Source organism: Dama dama, chromosome 24 (assembly GCF_033118175.1).
Source record: "Dama dama isolate Ldn47 chromosome 24, ASM3311817v1, whole genome shotgun sequence".
Lineage (NCBI taxonomy): Eukaryota > Metazoa > Chordata > Mammalia > Artiodactyla > Cervidae > Dama > Dama dama.
This window is the reverse complement of record NC_083704.1, coordinates 47,268,634-47,287,512: the sequence shown is the minus strand read 5'-3', so window position 1 is coordinate 47,287,512 and position 18,879 is coordinate 47,268,634. Positions and strand designations below refer to the sequence as shown.

At 45.9% G+C, this 18,879-nt stretch overlaps 1 protein-coding gene across 10 annotated transcripts in view; it reads left to right on the top strand.

Moving 5' to 3' along the window:
- The window catches only part of KCTD6 (potassium channel tetramerization domain containing 6), a 43,611-nt gene extending 24,732 nt beyond the window's left edge, over positions 1-18,879 (top strand). For 7 of the 10 annotated variants that reach the window (XM_061128218.1, XM_061128223.1, XM_061128220.1 and 4 more), the window contains 2 exons: positions 16,003-16,071; positions 17,449-18,879. In XM_061128218.1, coding sequence (XP_060984201.1) covers positions 16,045-16,071; positions 17,449-18,135 — 714 coding nt within the window. In that variant the 5' untranslated portion in view covers positions 16,003-16,044 and the 3' untranslated portion in view covers positions 18,136-18,879. Of the gene's footprint in view, positions 1-9,472; positions 9,551-9,915; positions 11,767-15,291; positions 15,337-16,002; positions 16,072-17,448 lie in introns of those variants that run through there. The other 3 variants (XM_061128225.1, XM_061128224.1, XM_061128227.1) reach the window with 3 other exon arrangements.

Sequence of the window (18,879 nt, the reverse complement as noted above, 5' to 3'; positions counted from 1 at the left end):
AGGATCAGGTTTGGTCTATCTTAATGCAGAAAGGGTTATAAAAAGATAATATTTAGCTTGTTACACAAATGCTATAAGAATGTCAGCGGAAGCCATTGTTTCTTAATTATCCACTGCTGTTATCAACATGGACAATATTCAACTTGCAACCAAAATAAATAGATGTCTTAAGAGACCTTGGTGGAACAATCGAATCACCAAGTCTCAAAAAGTAACCCCCTCTCTTAGCGCAGTTCTCTCCTGCTGCCTGCCAGAGTTTCAATTCTATATTTATCTTTCCAGATCAGCAGTAGAGCAATTAGTTATTATAATAAGAGCTACCAGTTTATTGTGTGCCGACTTTATGCCAGGCTGTGCATTAGCAGAGTTTTCCACACTTTAATTGCCTCACTTCACTGTCATAACAACCCTGACACAGAGTTGCTTTATTCGACTTTATGGTGGAAGAAAACTGTGGCTGAGGGTCCAGATCCATACTGCTGGTGACAGGGCCAAGTGAGTCAGCTAGAGTCCCACCCTGCGTGCTCTGCTGTCTCGGAACCTGACGTCAGGCACAGGAAATAAGTGACACGTGTAGAATTCTGAATCCTGAAACATGGCTTTTTACATGGTTACTATAGTTACTTCTCTACACGATGCTCTCATTTTTTTTTTTTTTTTTTCCGCCAGGATAACAATGGATCCACTATTAGCCAGTGAGGTTTTGAACCCCCACCATCATCATGAAACCCAAGGCCATTTCTGTAGGTTTAAAATAATGTTGCTGCCTTGTAAAGAGACCTTATATTTCAGAAGCCCCTGGGACATGAACAGATCCTCTTCTGTGGCAGCTTTACAAATATTGTTATTTGCTCCTTGTGTAAAACACAGGGGCTTTCTAAAGGTAATACAGCTATATTTCAGGCAGAGTCCCACAGGACTCCTTGATAAAAGCGATGCATTTGGGTGTTGGGGGCAGGGTACACGGGTGTTCCCATAGTACATAGGGGGAGGGGGAGAGCATCCAGACAGGAGGGCATGTGGAAAGAGAGGCTTTGGATGTGTTAAGAAGAAGAGAATCAGCCTGAGAGGGACTGGACAGAGGGGACAAGAGCTGTGTGCTCTGCTAAGCGAATGAGGCTCTTGCTAAACTAGGAAACGCATGCCGAGGAAATGGTTTGGATTAGGAACAGGCAGGAGGACAGCAGGGGCCTGCAGTGTGTTACTGACAAGCATTTAGAGCCCTGAGCTGTCAGGGAGGGTGAGAACTCAGAATCGGGAGTTGCCTTGCCTCCTGCGTGCCAGCTGGCCATGCCATGGCCAGGCGGTTTTCTTCCCTCTTGGCACAGAAGGACTCTCAAGGCCCGTGAACTTCTCACATGTGGCCCGCTGAAACACTCGGGGGACTAAAGACAGAAGCCGACCTCCTGATCCCTTTAATTACAGAGTCAGAATGGTGAAGAGGCTGGTGACATCCAAGGGACGACCACAGGGCCTCTCTCTCAACACTGGTGAGAACCAGATTCCTTCCCCTGGTTCTGTAGCTCCAAGCTGAGCTTTGGAAGCCGATTAAAGAGAAGGTTAGACGTAATAGGTAATTAGAAACCTTATAAAAAGGAAAAATGCTCTCGTCAAATTTACCAAAGCGTCTCCATGGCTGGAAGTGGGGGAGGCATTGGAAACCTTGCTGGCTGCAAGAGGGTGGCCCAGAGGCTGGGGCAAGTGTGCGGAGGGACTGGAGCTGGGCCACAGGGTGGAGCCGGGAGCCTGTTCAGAAATGGATTTCTGGCAGGGCAGCCAGTGGGCAGAAGGCTAAGGAAGCCTTTACCAGCCCCAGGAGAAGCTGAGAGTGCCACCCGTGGCACAAGGATCAAAGGTGACCGAGGGGGAAAGAGGGAGAGGCGCTCACAGAGGAGGCGAGACCGAGCCCTGCGAAGGGCAGAGGGGAGTGGGCTTCCCCACGGGCCGAACCCTGGGAGGGGTTCAGCCACGTCTTGAAAAGTGAAGCATAAACGTGTTGGTCGCTCAGTCGTGTCTGACTCCTTGCGACCCATGGACTGTAGCCCGCCTGGCTCCTCCCATCCATGGAATTCTCCAGACAAGAATACTGCAGTGGGTTGCCATTCCCTTCTTCAGGGGATCTTCCCAACCCAGGGATCGAACCTGGGTCTCTCTCCTTGCAGGCAGGTTCTTTACCATCTGGACCACCATGGAAGGCCTCTGCTGGGTCTTGGGTCCAGATAATCCACACGGCTGCTTTAGGGTCCCTTACCTCCTGGGGTCCCGAGAGACTGTCCCCATCCCAGGAGGGGTTGTGGGGGTGGTAATTGAATCACCCCAAGTGGCCGAATGTAGGTTTAGCCCCCAGATGACCTGCTTGGACTCTCCAAGCAGTTGGTCAGCATCCCCTAACTTTTGGGGGGCACCTTCCAACCCAGGGGCTTTTCTCAGCCTATCTCGGATCTTTGAGACGTACACGCCCTTTTTGGTTCCCACAGGACCTCCCATTGGAACGCTCCGCAGTCTGGGGAGGCCTCCTGAAGGCTCACAGACTTTCTTTTTGCATATGCCTGGCCCACCCATCCTAAGGCCCCAGGAGGCTGGGGGGACCTGAGGGGCTCTGGTGACACGGTAAGGCGGCAGGGGGTGCGCCCTGCTGTGGTAATCATCCGAGAGTCACGCTGCTTCGGGGGCCACGTTTCATTTGCTGGTTCCATTTCCCATCTTGCTTGCGCTTTTCTCTTCGGTGCCCTTTCATTTCTCCCTCAGTGAACCTCCCCACCCAGGCTTGTGGCGGGGGCTCTCCCAGGTGAAGCCAGACTCCCTGAATGAAGGCTGAGAACACGGCCTGCTCTGTCAGCAAGGTCGCATTCCACTGGGTAACTGACAGTCAGAAACAGACTGTTTATGCTCAGTGGGGGCAAGCAGAGGGGATGGTCTCGGAGCCCAGGAATGGGGACGGGGCGGGGAGGGAGAGGCCAGGGAGGTCTCCCAAAAGAAGGGGGAGCCGGTGCTCGTTCCTGCTAGAGTTCCCAGATAAAATACAGGACGGCTTGTCATTTAGTGCAGTATTTGTGACGTACTTAAACAATTATTCGTTGTTTACCTGGAATTCAGATTTAACTGAGCAGCCTGTGTTTTCCTTTGGTGAACCTGGCAGCCCTCGTTCCTGATGAATATACAGGAGTTAGCTGAGTAAACGGAGTGACCGGAGGGAAGGGCACCCCTGTGGTGGGAACAGCATGTGCAAAGCCGCGGCGGTGACCGTGCTTCACTTAAGGAACTGAACATCGTCCAGGGCAGAGGCATGGGGTTTGGGTCGGGGGGAAGGGACGGGGTGGAGGGAATGCACTGAACTGTCACACGGGTGTCGAGGAGGCGCTCAGCGCCAGGCATGTGGCGAAGACCTCGGGTGCTGTTGTGAACCAAATGGACAAGACGGCCCCTGCTCTCAGGGAGCTCAGAAGCAGTGAGGTGGACAGGAAAAAAGGGACACTGTGGAAGTTACCGCCGGGGGACGTCAGCTGGGCTGGGAGGTCAGGGGAGGCCTCTCTGGGGAGATGACAGCCTGCTGAAGCAGCAGGAGATGGGCTTGCCCGGGCGCTGGGGGAAGAGTGTTTTAGGTAAGGGAACAGCATGACGGCAGCCCTGAAGTGAAAATGTTTGCTGTGGATTCCTGATAGCAGAGAGGCCGGGGAGGTGAAGAGGTGCCAAGTGGGGAAGCTGGACCAGTGGGTGGGGGCCGGATCACACGGGAGGGAGGGGATGGGGACCAGATCCCCAAGGCAGTGGGAGCCAGAGACAACGAAGTTGAAAGGAAACAGGGTGACACTGCCAGCTTTGTGTCCTTGAAGGTGACTCATGTGGAGAGAGGAGGACGGATGGAGAGCGTGGGGGCGGAGAGAGCAAGGGAGGCCTGGATGGGGCTACGGCAGATGCCCAGGACGGACAGTTGGGTGGTTAGGCCCCGCGCGACGGAAGTGGAGACGGAAAGAAAGGGAAGGCGAGATGGATCCCGGCCGCACTGAGGAGGAAGACTTGGCAGTGCTGGGGGATCTGGTGCTGGGAAGTGAGGGGGTGGGAGAAGCAGGCGTGACTCAAAGCTGCTGGCTTGGGCAGATGGGAGGACGGTGGCGCCACTTGCCCAGCTGAGCTGGGGACTTGGGAGGCTTGGGGGTGGTGAGGCGAGAGCATTCAGGTTTGTACATGTCGAAGGTGAGAGCCGCTGGTGGACTGCAGAAGGGGAGCCAGGCAAAGCGGTGTTCAAACCTCCTTTCTCGGACTTGGCCGTGTGGCCTTGATCACCGACTTCACCTCTCCTTCCCTTTGTTTTCTCATCTGCATTTATGGGATGATGTGGGTTGTCCTTCTAGTTGCGAGGGTGCAGTGGCCTCCAGGGTTACCTCTAATGATGCCGTCTCCTGGTATCCGGGTCCTTGTGTGGTACCCTGCCACGCTGCAATAGGCTTGGTCTGTGAGACCAAGAGATTCTGGGTGTGTCACTTTCAAGGCTAGGCTGTAAAAGACGCAGGACTTTCCTGGTGGTCCAGTGGCTAAGACCCGCGCTCCCAATGCAGGGAGCTGGGGTTCCAACCCTGGTCTGGAAACTAGATCCCACATGAAAATTACATGAGTGAGCTTGAAGCACATGTCTGTGCCCCAGCCAACAACAGTCCTTCTGACATCCAGACTGCAAGATCTTCTACCTACCTAATCCGCTTTCAAATTCTTGACCTTCAGAAACTGTGAGATTAAAAAAACATTTGTTGGGAATTCCCTGGCAGTCCAGTGGTTAGGACTTGGCGCTTTCACTGCCTGGGCCTGGGTTCAGACCCTGGTCTGGAAACTAAGATTCCACAGTCTGAGTGGTGTAACCAAGAGAAAAAAAAAAAAGTTGTTTTAAGCCCCTAAGTTAAATTTTGGGACAATTTATGATGCAACCACCCTGCATATTCATTGGGAGGACTAATGCTAAAGCTGAAGCTCCAATGCTTTGGCCACCTGATCCAAAGAGCCTACTCATTGGAAAGGACCTTTGCTGGGAAAGATTGAAGGCAAGAGGAGAAGGGGGCGACAGAACGAGATAGTTGGATGGCATTGCTGAATCAACAGCCATGAGTTTGAGCAGACTCTGGGACACAGTGAAGGACAGGGAAGCCTAGCGTGCTGCAGTTCATGGGGTCGCAAAGAGTCGGACATGACTGAGGGACTGAGCAACAAGAAGTAGATAACTGACACAGAGGATAAAAGCACTTAGCCTAGTGCTTGGCACATAGCAGGGGCTTTAGCATATGCAACATTTGTAGGTCTGGAGTTCAGGAGAGAGGCCTGGGCTGGAGGTGTGGATTTGGGAGTGTTTTGGCTTAGAGACAGTAATGGCATCCACGGAGGTGACTGAGTCAGTCCACAGGGAGGGTAGATGGAGAAGAGGGTACAGCCTCACAGAAACCGGGGCATAGGCGTGGGTAAAGCAAGAGGAGGTGCATCTTCACGAGTCTGAGACGAAGGAGGAAGCTAGAACAGGGCTGGGGAAGGGGGTGTCCCTAGGAGAGTGTGGGCAGTGATGTCACTTCAGGGAGATCTGAGGGGTAGCTTTCGGATTCAGCCACAAGGAGATTCCTGGTGGCCCACAAGAGCTCTGCAGGTGGAGAAGTGGGCCCCGAGGTCAGGTTGAACGCTGTGAGTCAGGATATAAGGGAGCCCCCAAATCAAGATGGCCTATAGGAGAATCGTATGGAAAACCCAAACAACAGAAAAATCTCAGTCTTACAGAGGCTGCCCTAATGAGTAGGCACCCACTTCTTAATTTATTTTATGAGGCTCATGTTACTTTGGTAATGAAGCCAGACAGAGAGAGAATGAGATAGGAAAAATCGTAGGCATATCTTGTTCATAGCAATGGATATAAAAACTCCAAATAAAATATTAACAAATGAAATGCAGTACTATATGAAGAAGAAAAAAGCACATCATCAAGGTGTGTTTATTTCAGGAGTGCAGGGATGGTTTAATACAGTAAAAGCCATGATTGTAATTAACTACATTGTGGGGGGTGGTGAATCTTACATTTGATAAAATTCAACGAGCTTCCCTGGTGGCTCAGACGGTAAAGAATCTGCCTGCAATACAGGAGACCCAGGTTTGATCCCTAGGTCGGAAAGATACAACACCCATTCATAATAAAGCAGAATAGTACTCCCTTATTCTGATAAAGGGAATCCACCAAAAATCTGCAACAAACATCATATTTAATGGTGCCATATTAGAAACAGTTAAGAACAAGATAGAAATGATAGAAACAAGATAGAAATTCAAATTTGTGCTGGAGGTTTTAGTGAAGTAAAATAAGGAAAAGAAAATAAAGGCTGGACAAGAAGATTCCAAATGGTATTACTTGCAGACTCTATAGCTGCTTACGTAGAAAATTCAAGAGAGCATATAAACTTATTAGAACTCAATTAGAACTAAAAGAGTTGCTGAATATAAAATTATTGTAGAAAATGAACCACATTTCAGTAACTATCAATATGTAATAAAATATAAATTTGATAATATAAGTTACAATAGCAATAAAAACTTTTAGATATATAGGAATTGTACTGACAGAACCACTGAAAAATTAATTCCTCTCAGTTTTTAGATGAGGAAATAGAAGTCCTGAGAGGGGAAATGATTCTTTCAGGGATACCACTAAGCAAAGGGCAGTTTTGGATTTTCATTGGCAGCAAATCCTGGAGGTCTGAGTGTTGGGTAATATCAGAATTATCTTTCTTAAAAAATAAAACTTTTTTTTTTCTGATTATAAATTCAGCATCCATGGACTGTAGAAAATATAGAAAATTCAGAAGAACATTTGAAAGTGATGTCACTAATATTCCCATCCTACTGTCTAGAACTATGATCAGTGATTTGATACATTTCTTTAAAATGTTTGTCTATGGATATTTACATTTTTGAAAATAAAATCAGGATTATATCATGTATACCATTTTACACACTGCTTATTTTTACACAGATTTCCCTGTATCCTCACCTAGTCTTTTTGAATATAATGGTGCACTCAGGTGTATTAATGAGGCATATGCCATTTATGGAACCTATTTAGCCAGCCAGGCTCCTCTGTCCATGGGATTCTCCAGGCAAGAATGCTGGAGTGGGTTGCCATTTCTTTCTCCAGGGGGTCTTCCTGACCCAGGGATGGAACCCGGGTCTCCTGCTTGGCAGTCAGATTCTTTACCACTGAACCACCTGGGAAGCCCACTGAGTTTTTCAGAGAAAACCAAATATCAGATATAACTGTGATGAGTGTGCAGATAAATACCAGAGGCAATCACACACTCAAAATGGTGAAGCGCAGGTGAGTTTCCAAGGCAAGTGCTTATACTGGTGAAGTTCAGTTCAGTTCAGTTCAGTTGCTCAGAAGTGTCCGACTCTTTGTGACCCCATGGATTGCAGCACACCAGGCCTCCCTGTCCATCACCAACTCCCTGGAGCTTACTCATGTCCATTGAGTCAGTGATGCCATCCAACCATCTCATCCCCTGTCATCCCCTTCTCCTCCCGCTTTCAATCTTTCCCAGCATCAGGGTCTTTTCCAGTGAGTCAGTTCTTCGCATCAGATGGCCAAAGTATTGGAGTTTCAGCTTCAACATCAGTCCTTCCAATGAACACCCAGGACTGATCTCCTTTAGGATGGACTGGTTGGATGTCCTTGCAGTCGAAGGGACTCTCAAGACTTTTCTCCAACACCACAGTTCAAAAGCATCAATTCTTTGGTGCTCAGCTTTCTTCATAGTACAACTCTCACATCCATACATGACTATTGGAAAAACAATAGCCTTGACTAGATGGACCTTTGTTGGCAAAGTAATGTCTCTGCTTTTTAATATGCTGTCTAGGTTGGTCATAATGTTTCTTCCAAGGAGTAAGTGTCTTTTAATTTCATGGCTGCAGTCACCATCTGCAGTGATTTTGGAGACCCCAAAAATAAAGTCTGTCACTGTTTTCACTGTTTCCCTATCTATTTGCCATGAAGTGATGGGACCAGATGCCAGGATCTTAGTTTTCTGAATGTTGAGCTTTAAGACAACTTTTTCACTCTCCTTTTTCACTTTCATCAAGAGGCTCCTTAGTTCTTCTTCACTTTCTGTCAAAGGGTGGTGTCATCTGCATATCTGAGGTTATAGATATTTCTCCCAGCAATGTTGATTCCAGCTTGTGCTTCTTCCAGCCCAGCGTTTCTCATGATGTACTCTGCATAGAAGTTAAATAAGCAGGGTGACAGTATACAGCCTTGATGTACTCCTTTTCCTATTTGGAACCAGCCTGTTGTTCCATGTCCAGTTCTGTTGCTTCCTGACCTGCATACAGATTTCTCAAGAGGCAGCTCAGGTGGCCTGGTATTCCCATGTCTTTCAGAATTTTCTAGTTTATTGTGATCCACACAGTCAAAGGCTTTGGCATAGTCAATAAAGCAGAAAGATGTTTTTCTGGAACTCTCTTGCTTATGGTGAAGGAGAAATGGCAAAAACCCTATACCTGATCTCACCTGGAAAGGGATGGGGATTTGGTTAGCCGGAAGTGAGTTCCGTTTGGAAGGAATCTATGTTTGGAAACCAATTAGCTCTCAGACTTTAGGTAATTCCCCACTCTTGCAGCCTTGGCTTCCTTCGTGGTGAAATGAGGACAGTATTGGTGCCAGCTTCCTCTAGGGCTGGCTCCTTCAGTCCTCAGAGCTTCTGCACTGGTCGTTTTCTCTGCTGCCCTTTTCTCAGCTGGCTGTCTTTCCCTACTCCACCCACAAGACTGGAGAGGTGACCTTATCAATCCCACAGAGGGCAAGGCCAGGAGTCCTGGGACCACAGTCCCGGAGTCCAGATCTTGTATAGTCACCGTAGCTGCAGCAGAGACCCCCTCCTTTATTCTCCATCGAATTCATGTACCTCCCAACATTTTATAATCATAATTTTTTTTTTTTTGGTCATTGTTTTGTCGGCCGTTTATTTGGGTCTTTAATGTTTCTCCTTTCCTTAGGAAGCCCTTCCTTCTTGGTGACCGCTTTACTCGCCAGGCCTGGCACTTGGTCGGGGTCCCTTAAGTATTCGTAAAATGACAGGAGAAACTAGGCTTGAGTCCTAGCGAAAAGTGCCGGGGGCTGGGCAGATCCCTCAGTGCGGGCGGAGGCGGGACGTCGGGCGAATTCTGGGCGGAGCACGTGGGTCTTGGGCCCGAGCCTCGGGGGCGGGATCAGGCGTCGGGGCGGGGCTTCAGGGCCGCCGGGGAGCCAGCCTGAAGGAGCCGCCCAGGCTACGCCGGGTTTGAGTTTCTCCGGCCGCTCGGCCCTTCGGTCACTAGCCCGCGCCGCCGTTAGAGGGCGCCCGCGCCCGGTCACTAGCCCGCTGGAAAGGCGCCGCCCGCGCCGGGCGGCAGGAGCCGCAACTCCGGGCGCGGGCTCAGTCGTCCCTTCTGCCGCCGCCACCGCCGCCGCCGGGCGCGGGCTCGCTCGTCCTCGCGCTCGCGCTCTCCGGCCGCCGGCGTCTCCCGGCCCGGCAGCCACCGCCGCCGCAGCGCAGTGAGTAGGGGCGGGCCCACGGCGCGGAGGCCCGGGGCTCGGGAGGGCCGGGCTCTAGCAGAAGACCGCGCGGAGCGGCCCGGCAGCGGGGTTGAGGGGAGCCCGGGCGGTGGCGGGGCCGCGCTTAGGGGACCTCGGGGAGTCCAGGCGGCGCGCTCCGGGGCTGGCACGAGCCCGCCGCGGGCTGCCCGCGACCGGAGGCCGGCCTGGGCGGAGGATCCGGGGCCCGCCCCGCTGAGACGTGCGGGTTCGGCGGACCGGGGTTCAGGGCTCGGGTGCGCGCCCCATGCCCGGGCCCCGAGTGTCTCCCGTCCCACGCCCTGGGCCCGGGTCGGGGTGGGGGACTCGGCCCGGGGGCAGCAGTGAAGCCGGGACGGGAGCACCTCGAGGTTTGCTGGAAAATGATTGATTGTGGGTGGTGCTTATTGGCTACAGTTTACCTTATTTTAAAGCCTCCGGCAGGACTTCTGAACCCTGCCTTAGGGGATTTTTCTGTCCCAAAGAGACTGACCGCAGCTGAGTTCTTAATGCCCAGATTTGTGTGTGCCAGGGCGTTTTTAATGCTGGACGTCAGAGGTGATAAATGGCCATGGTAATGAGGAGCCCCTGAAGCACCTGCCGGGCTGTCAGTGGTGGAGGCTGTGTCTGAGGGGTGGGACTTGAGAGATGAAGCAGAGATCCTTTTTGGATATTGTGCTGAAGTTATCATGTTTCTGCAACTATACCAGTTCTAGAACAAGTTGGATACTTCCAATTTTAGGGCTTTGTGACAGAAGAGGTTTGAGTGCCAAGAGACCTGAGGTAACTTGGTTTGGCTAAGAGCGTTTGGGGTAGCCTGAGCGTGTGTTTTCCCTTGGCATGTTCATTTTCTTTGCTGTCACAAACGCCCGAGCATATGAACGATTCCAAGATAGGAAAGGAGCGATTCCAAGATAACACAGGACTGAGATGTTTTCGAATAAACAGATGTGTAGCTAGGAAGAGGAAAATCTTTTTTTTTACCTGCATGGTTGGTAGGTTGAGACAACTTGCTTTTTGGTCAGACCATACTAGTACTTCATTTTGCATAACATCATAAATATTAAGAATTGAGTGGTGAGGACCACCGTAGATGCTGTTTCTAAGGTTCATATCATTTAAATTTTAATTTGTCACAGTTGAAAGCATTACTACATAAAGTAATGCTAGGGTGAATCTGTGAATCACTGAACGTGTCTTGGATTGTGATATTTGGAGTTTATTTAAAATGTAATACAAATATTTGTTTGGATTTGGCTTTACCTTGGATATAATCCTGAGTCATGCTTCAGAGGAGTGCCTTCTGTGATGAAGAGTTCTGACGTCTGGTGGTCCCTTGTGAAAGCCACATGCTCCCTGTGATCTTCCCTTGTGGCGCTCCAAGAAAAGGAGGACGGGATGAGGGAGACTGGAAGCAAATTAAGTGACCTCCTCTTCCATCTTGCCCTGTCTCCATGCCCATGCTCTGAATTACTTGTGTCCACACTCTCAAGTTTCTCAATTAACCATGGAAGTTATATGTATGCTACTGCCACTAGTATTTTCACACTTGCCAGGTTACCCATAAATTTTCGATTCATGATCTCACTTATTTTTTCTCCAAGAAGCAGCTGGGCAACACAGTGATTTACTCTGGGTCTTATAATTAGTAATGAAATCAAGTTGGCTTAAGGATCCTCACCCGTGACCATTTCTCTCTCTCCTGCTCTGGCCTGCCTGTGGCCTCAGACCCCAAGCCCCCATCTGTCACCCTGTAGGCCAGTTGTTGCCCTTGTGTTGTGCTTAAGTGGTACTATTACTTTTGGGAATGTGGTATTAACTCTGTTTTATCTTACAGAAATTTAGGTAAGAGGAATAGTATGGTTTTGTGACTATTTGTGGTAGCTCTTCAGTATGAAAAGTCACTTTTCAAACCTAGAGCACCTTTTTTGTAGACCACATGGAGAGAGCAGAGAGAAAAAAGGATTAGTTTTTGGATGAAACGATCTTTATTTGTGTAGTGGTTATGGTCAGGCATAACCTAACATCATCATCACATTCTCCTTCTGTGCCTGGCTACTTAAACCAGCCTGTATGTGAGCGTTAACCCAAAAGACTCCTTTAGATGTTGCTGAACTAGTTACTATAAAAAGTATTTCACTTTCAAAAACTCCCACATTTCAAGAACAGAGAAATTCAGCACAAAGGTAATTTTGAAGGTATGTATAGATGGAATTTGTTGAGTCGTCTGTTCTGAATGCCAGCCACAGAGATTTCAGTAGAAAGTAGAAAGGCATTTTAAAAGGGCTACCTGGAAACTTAGGGAAGGAAATAGTGATGTTTTTATTATTTATTCAAGTTTGGAGGTGTGTATTGCAGTGTAGAAGTTATTTTGTAGGATGGGAGCAGGAGTTTTATTCCAGAGAATTCTTAGTCTGTAGCAGAAATGATAAGCCCAGAAAGTGTGTGTTAAATTAGTTCATCATAACCACGAAGCCTGTAATTGAGTCCTGCTGTGGGGAGGAAAATGAGTTTCAGGGGTCCTTACGTTATTCTTTAAGTCATTCACTTGTTGAATTGTGTGTTTTTCACATTTGCTAATGTGGAAAATTGTTAACAGTTTTTTTTAAGGCTTTCATAAATTCTTGAGTTTGTGTTTTCCTTAACATAATTATCTGCTAACATTGTATTGTCAGAATTTATATATTAGTCATAATTAACGTTTGAAGCTGCATCTGGGTGAATTTTCAGAACTACTTTACTTTGGGAATGGGCTGCTGGTTGTTACCACATGTATTTTATTTGAGCCAAAGGTCAGATCTTTTCAGGTGAACTTGATTTTACAGGGTCAGAAGTCTTTGTTTGAATTTTTGGTTGTATTCATTGTTGTTTAAAACAGTTTTTAGTAAGGCAAGTCACTATAAAGGAAAGATGTTTTTCATTGGTACCTTCATGATCTCCATTCCTGGCCATTTTTCTGAAATATTAGGTCTGTGTTCCTCTAATAAGACAGGCACATTTGATGCCCATTTCAAGATCTTCCTTCTGCTGTCTGTCTTGTGGTCCTTCAATTTCTCATTAAGTCCTCCACTGCTGAGTGCCAGAAGGGAGAGAAGATGAAAAGCAAATGAATCATTTCTAATTGTTAGCAGCTCTGAAAAATGACTTAGTAGAAGAGATTGAAGCTATTCTGGAATTCTTTTGCACTGTGTTTTATTTCATTCATCTGCGTTGTCTCTGAGATGGTCCTAACAGTCACCAGTTTAGAGGTTGATTTTCCAGCTATTGGTTGACCAGGAATGTCCTTGCTTCTCTTGTTTGTTTGTTTTGTTTGTGCTGTATCTGAGCATCTCTACAGAGGATGTTTAGAAGTAAGGCATAGAGATAAAATGTAAATTAATCATTACTCTTTTCCCTGCTCTAGAGCTCTTAAGTGAACATTTTCATTTTGAGGGTACAGTTTAGTAGTTGTTATTGAAAGTGACTGCTAGTAACTTCATCTTATTTTGATGTATCCTATACAGAAATGAAGGGAGGCTTTTGGGTACTTTTTAAAGAAACATGGACTTATAAGATTTCCATAATTGCTTTCCTGAATTATTAAGCTTTGAGGTTTTATTACATCTTTGTACAGGAATAGAACCTTGCCTTTTGCTGTAGAACAGATTCAGGAGCATCATCGAAGTGTGTGTGTGTGTGAGATTGCCCAAGAAGCTATCTTGTTTTGATTTAGCAGTAAAAAAAGAAAGGATTAATAGTGGACAGTCCTTGCATAACAGCCGTGACTTTGATGATACCTGTTTCTTCGTTTTTTAGTTGTCTTTGGTCTCCTTTTTCCCTTTTTTTGCATCTCCTGTGTCTTATTTAACTATTTGGATATTCGCAAAGTGGAGTTGTTTAAGATCGAAGATAGCAGTCTTGAATCACACTGGACAGTAGGTCCTTGCTATTTTGCTTCAAGGGAATTTTACAAAGCCATGAAAACTGCTCGCTTTGACTGAGTTACTGTTACATTTGTAAATAAATCCTCACTAGGTGGATAGGGTTAATAGATGGCTGTTAGGAGTTTTTAAGTTAATCCTTTGGATTTCTTGTTTCTTGGATATTATTCTTTCAGTTTCTGTCGGAGGAGTTGGTTTATGGAAAGATTTGGACTAGGAGTCAGAAAACCCAAGCTCCTGTTGAGTTACTTTCTAGGTATGGGCCCTTGAGCAAGTCTCTTAATGTGCCTTTTGTCTGTTACATCTCTGAAAGTGAAAAGTGAAATTCGCTTAGTTGTGTCCAACTCTTTATGACCCCATGGGCTATAAGGTCCATGGAGTTCTCCAGACCAGAACCCTGGAGTGGGTAGCCTTTCCCTTCTCCAGGGGATCTTCCCAACCCAGGGATTGAACCCAGGTCTCCCGCATTGCAGGTGGATTCTTTACCAGCTGAGCCACAAGGGAACCCCAAGAATACTGGAGTGGGTAGCCTATCCCTTATCCAGGGGATCTTCCCAGCCCAGGAATCGAACCGGGGTCCCTTGCGTTGCAGGCAGATTCTTTACCAGCTGAACCACCAGGGAAGCATCTCCAAAAGGAGGATAATTATGCACATTCTGCTTACTGTATCAGGGATGTTGTGGGGGAGCCCTCAGCCCTTTACTTAATTGTTTCTTTATTCTAGCATCCCTCTTCAGGTTTTCCACACATTCCTGCTGCGTCCCACGGAGAGGAGCCCTTCCCCAAAGTCCTCCGTTTTCATGTTTGGTGGTGGTCTTGCTCTTTCTCCCCCAGCTCTCTGCCAGCCCAGCTTTTATATGGGACCTTTGAATCCTGTACTTTAGCTGTTGCGTGTGGCCCTTCTTCAGAGATTGAAAGCCTCGCCAGGGCAAGGGCCGGACTTTGCTGTTTCTGTGTATCTGGCTGGCACATAGGCCCCCCTCCCCTGTACCTCCAGTGAATGCTGGGTGATGGGAGAAGGCCAGAGGTGGGCATCTTAGCAGAACTTTCGGGTGACTGGCCTTTTAAATCGCTCAGTTGTTCCATCTGCTGGTCTGTCTGTCGCGTCAGTAACTGGATCAGGTGCAGGTAATACAAGTTGGTCAAAACCTCTTTCTTGGTTCTGTTACTTAAAATTCTGTTGTTGAAGTCAATCAGAGGAATGAAAGGTGGTCTTAACAGCCCTGAATTTGACATGTGTTCCATTTTTCACCCTATAGCATGTGGAGCCCTACCTATACCCAGCTGCTGAATGTGGAGAATAAAAACTGACCCCACAGTTGTCTGGTTTACGTTTTAGCTTGTTTGCTTTGAAGAATTTGCAAGGTAGAGAAATGGATGCTTGAGGCTCTGATTTCAGCCCCTGCTGTGCTATGCAAATGTTCTCTACATGCCTGAGTGACCTTTTGAGAAAGAGCCTTTGTGATCTTCTGTAGCCAGGGCCTGTTCTGGGAATGAGTGTGCCAGATTCCTCTAAAAGTGGGGAAAATGAATCCGTTAAAAAAAACAAGACCAAACAAACAAACAAACAAACAAACAGTGCTTTTCCTGGTTAAATACCCTTAAGTCCATGTTTCTTACTGTCTCTTGCCAAAGCTTTTGAAATTTGCCTTGGAGTTTGCATTGCCGGGTGGTTTGGGGATTGATATGTGTGAAGAACTGACTGAAGCAGTTCAGTAGCTGGGAAACTGTTTAAGTGCTTTTGAATTGTAGATAAAATAAAAATGGCATCATTAATATCTGGGTGTTTGTCATTGTCTTCAGGCATCCCTTCCTAAGCACCAGCCTAGTGACTCCCATGATAGATTGGTAAGGTTCTTTTCTGTGCCCCAAATTGTGCTCCTATGGTTTGGCATTTAACTTGTTTTGTATTTGTTTTGATTATTGTAGCAAGTGAAATGTATCATTATTAAAAGTGTAATTAGGTTTTCTGTGTTACAGCAGAGCTACCTTTCTGGTGTATTTCTGTTGGAAAGAGATGCCAGTGTCTGGGAGGTTTATGGCTTTTAATGCTTTAACTAAGATGTTTAGTTTATGTAGCTGAAATGCTTATGAAAAAGAGTTCACTGTTTCCCTCTGTTAACCTTTTTGATAAGGATCGTCATAGTTTTGTACCAGATAAGGTTGTAGGGTTAATCATAATGTTCTTCTGCAGGAATTCTAAAAATTGAATTTTCAGAGAAGATAGGTAGAATTTGAGTAACTGGTTTACTCCCTAGACTCTTTACCTTCCTCTCAAAGTTTAGGATAACTGTTTCCTGTGTATAAACATTTGCCAGTCTCTTAGGTACCCATTGTGGTAAGGATGTCGGGAGACCCCTAGAAGACCTTTGGGAAATCGTTTCTGCCCTAGATCTTTGCCTCAGAGCAAAAGATGAGGACTTCTCTGGTGTTTGGCCTGCTGTTAGGTGAGAAAACCTTTCTTCTGTTTTCGTGGTGATATGCACTGTCACATGTCTTTTTCTCTTCCCCAAGTTTCCCTGGAACCTGGGCTCCCCGAGACCAGCACTGGAGCAGATGGATAATGGAGACTGGGGCTATATGGTGAGAGGCTTCTGAGGATGCGCTTTGAAGGCTGGCAAATTATTTCTGTGTGTCTTTTCTCGCTTCATATGTATTCTTAGATATAATGCATCTCAATAAGAATGGAACTTACGAACGGTACAACCCTTCCCTCCCCTCCAATTAGTTTTTGTGTATTTTGGGGTGTTTTAACTTTGTTTGGTGTTTTTAAGTAAGTGAGCTCAGTGTGGACTCTCCATGTAACTTTTAATAATCACTGTTTTTTGGTCTTAAAGTATATTTCTCTTAAGACGCTTCCTTCATAGAGTAATGACTGTTAAATGAATGTGTAATAGGTGACAGCAGACAGGACATTTTCTTGTGGTTGGGGAGGTTAATGGTTGAGAAGATGCCATTTCACCCACTAGTACTTTTTTTTGGTTTTTTTTTGCATGTGCATGTGTCTTCCTATATTTTTTTTCCTTTGGTAAGAATTATTTTATTTGCACATTACCTGTCTTTACCTGTCTTGCTTTATTTCTTAAGTATGATTTTAAAAGCCGAAGGTATGTATTATTTAGAGAAGCTTGCTTTTCGAAATTAAAGGTCAGATTGTGACATTAATGTTACAAAAGTGATTATACTATCAGATTATGAAATTTGAAAGCTGATATTAGCCTTTGGGTATGTGAGAACCCACTCCAGTATTCTTGCCTTGAAAATCCAGTGGACAGGAGCCTGGCAGGCTGTAGTCAGTGGAGTTGCAAGGAGTTGGACATGACTTAGAGACAGAACAACAACAAAAAATGTGAGATTGTTTTGACCAAACTGTATATTTTAACTTAGTGTTTGGCACTATTTCTTCCATGAAAAGTTGAGATTAAATGCACACAAATTTCTATTTTTAAAATTTCATCATTTCCCTCCTTATGTTGAGGGGGAAAAGACAGAAATACTGAAAGTAGGTATCTTTATGTTTTTCAGTCATTTGTATTCTATTTTATGTTAAATTGAGTTAAGAAACATAGTCTTTTTTTTTTTTTTTTTTTAATTGGGAAAAAAAATGAGTATATCTTAAGTTTCTCTTCCTCTTCCCATAATGTACTCTAATCTGAAAACCTCTAGACCTTGGGCCTGAAATTAAATGGCTTCGGAAGTCATGCCCTCCTTTCTCAGTGGCAGGCTCTGAAGCGGTGGACATATCTCTTTTTTTCTATTGAAAGCGAATGTTAGATCCCTTCATCTGGGTGGGTTTCTCACTGAAACTAAAGCTGTTCTGCATCAGTGGCTTTGCTGGATGTGCTGTAGCCTGAATCTTTCGCTTTGCTTGTTGCTACTAATTTTCTTAATTTGTCAAAGTTAGGATTTAAGAAAAAAAAATTTTTTTCAGATGACTGATCATGTTTTAAACAATTTCAGATGACTGACCCAGTCACGTTAAATGTAGGTGGACACTTGTACACGACGTCTCTCACCACATTGACGCGTTACCCAGATTCCATGCTTGGAGCCATGTTTGGGGGGGACTTCCCCACAGCTCGAGACCCTCAAGGCAATTACTTCATTGATCGAGATGGACCTCTTTTCCGATATGTCCTCAACTTCTTAAGAACTTCAGAGCTGACCTTACCCCTGGATTTTAAGGAATTTGATCTGCTTCGGAAAGAAGCAGACTTTTATCAGATTGAGCCCTTGATTCAGTGTCTCAATGACCCCAAGCCTTTGTATCCCGTGGATACTTTTGAAGAAGTCGTGGAGTTATCTAGTACCCGGAAGCTTTCTAAGTACTCCAATCCGGTAGCTGTCATCATAACCCAGTTAACCATCACCACCAAGGTCCATTCCTTACTAGAAGGCATATCAAACTATTTTACCAAGTGGAATAAGCACATGATGGACACCAGAGATTGCCAGGTGTCCTTTACTTTTGGACCCTGTGATTATCACCAGGAAGTCTCTCTCCGAGTCCACCTGATGGAGTACATTACAAAACAGGGTTTCACGATCCGCAACACACGAGTGCATCACATGAGCGAGCGGGCCAATGAGAACACGGTGGAGCACAACTGGACTTTCTGCAGGCTGGCCCGGAAGACGGATGACTGACCTCCAGCCCGGGGAGGGTCCTGGGAGTGCATTTGCCGGGAGATCCAGGAGGCTGGCCTTTTTTTTTTTTTTTTTTTAAATCACAGTGTGAGATTTTTTTTTTTTAATATTTGTATTTATTTGAAGGCATTGGGGACCAGAAGGAAGTTTTGTGCTTTAGCAGACTCCTCTATGTTTTGTTCCCTTCACCCCAAGTGTGCATGTGCCTGTTCCGAGCCTCCAGATACCTTTTTTTTTTTTTTTTAATACAAAGAAGTCTGAAAATCATTATGGTCTATAATGTACCCTTAACAAAGCTTTCTTTTTTTTTTTGCAGTGCTAAAATGATTTCTGATTGAATAGTCCCTAAATCAACTAGAAGGCTAAAAATGCAGGAGTAAAAGAATAAACAGTACTCATGATGCCTTGGGGAAAAATCAGAACATCATGTAGGGTGACCTAGTTTTCAGACCAATAAGCAGTATTGTAATATTAAAGGAAAACTATTCCAATCATGTAAAAGTACTTGTTAAGTACTGCTTTTTACAGTTATGACAACTGTTTCTTTCTATGCATATAAATCAAGCAACCAAATATCTGTAGCCATGGAGATGTCTGACTAGAAATATTTATATTGGATTCTGAATACAAAACGTCCCTGTGGTAGAAATCTTAACTTCTTATGCCTGGTGCAGTATAATTGTCAAGTGGTACTGTCTACCAGAAAAAAAAAACACACACACAATAAAAATTGAAATATGGAAA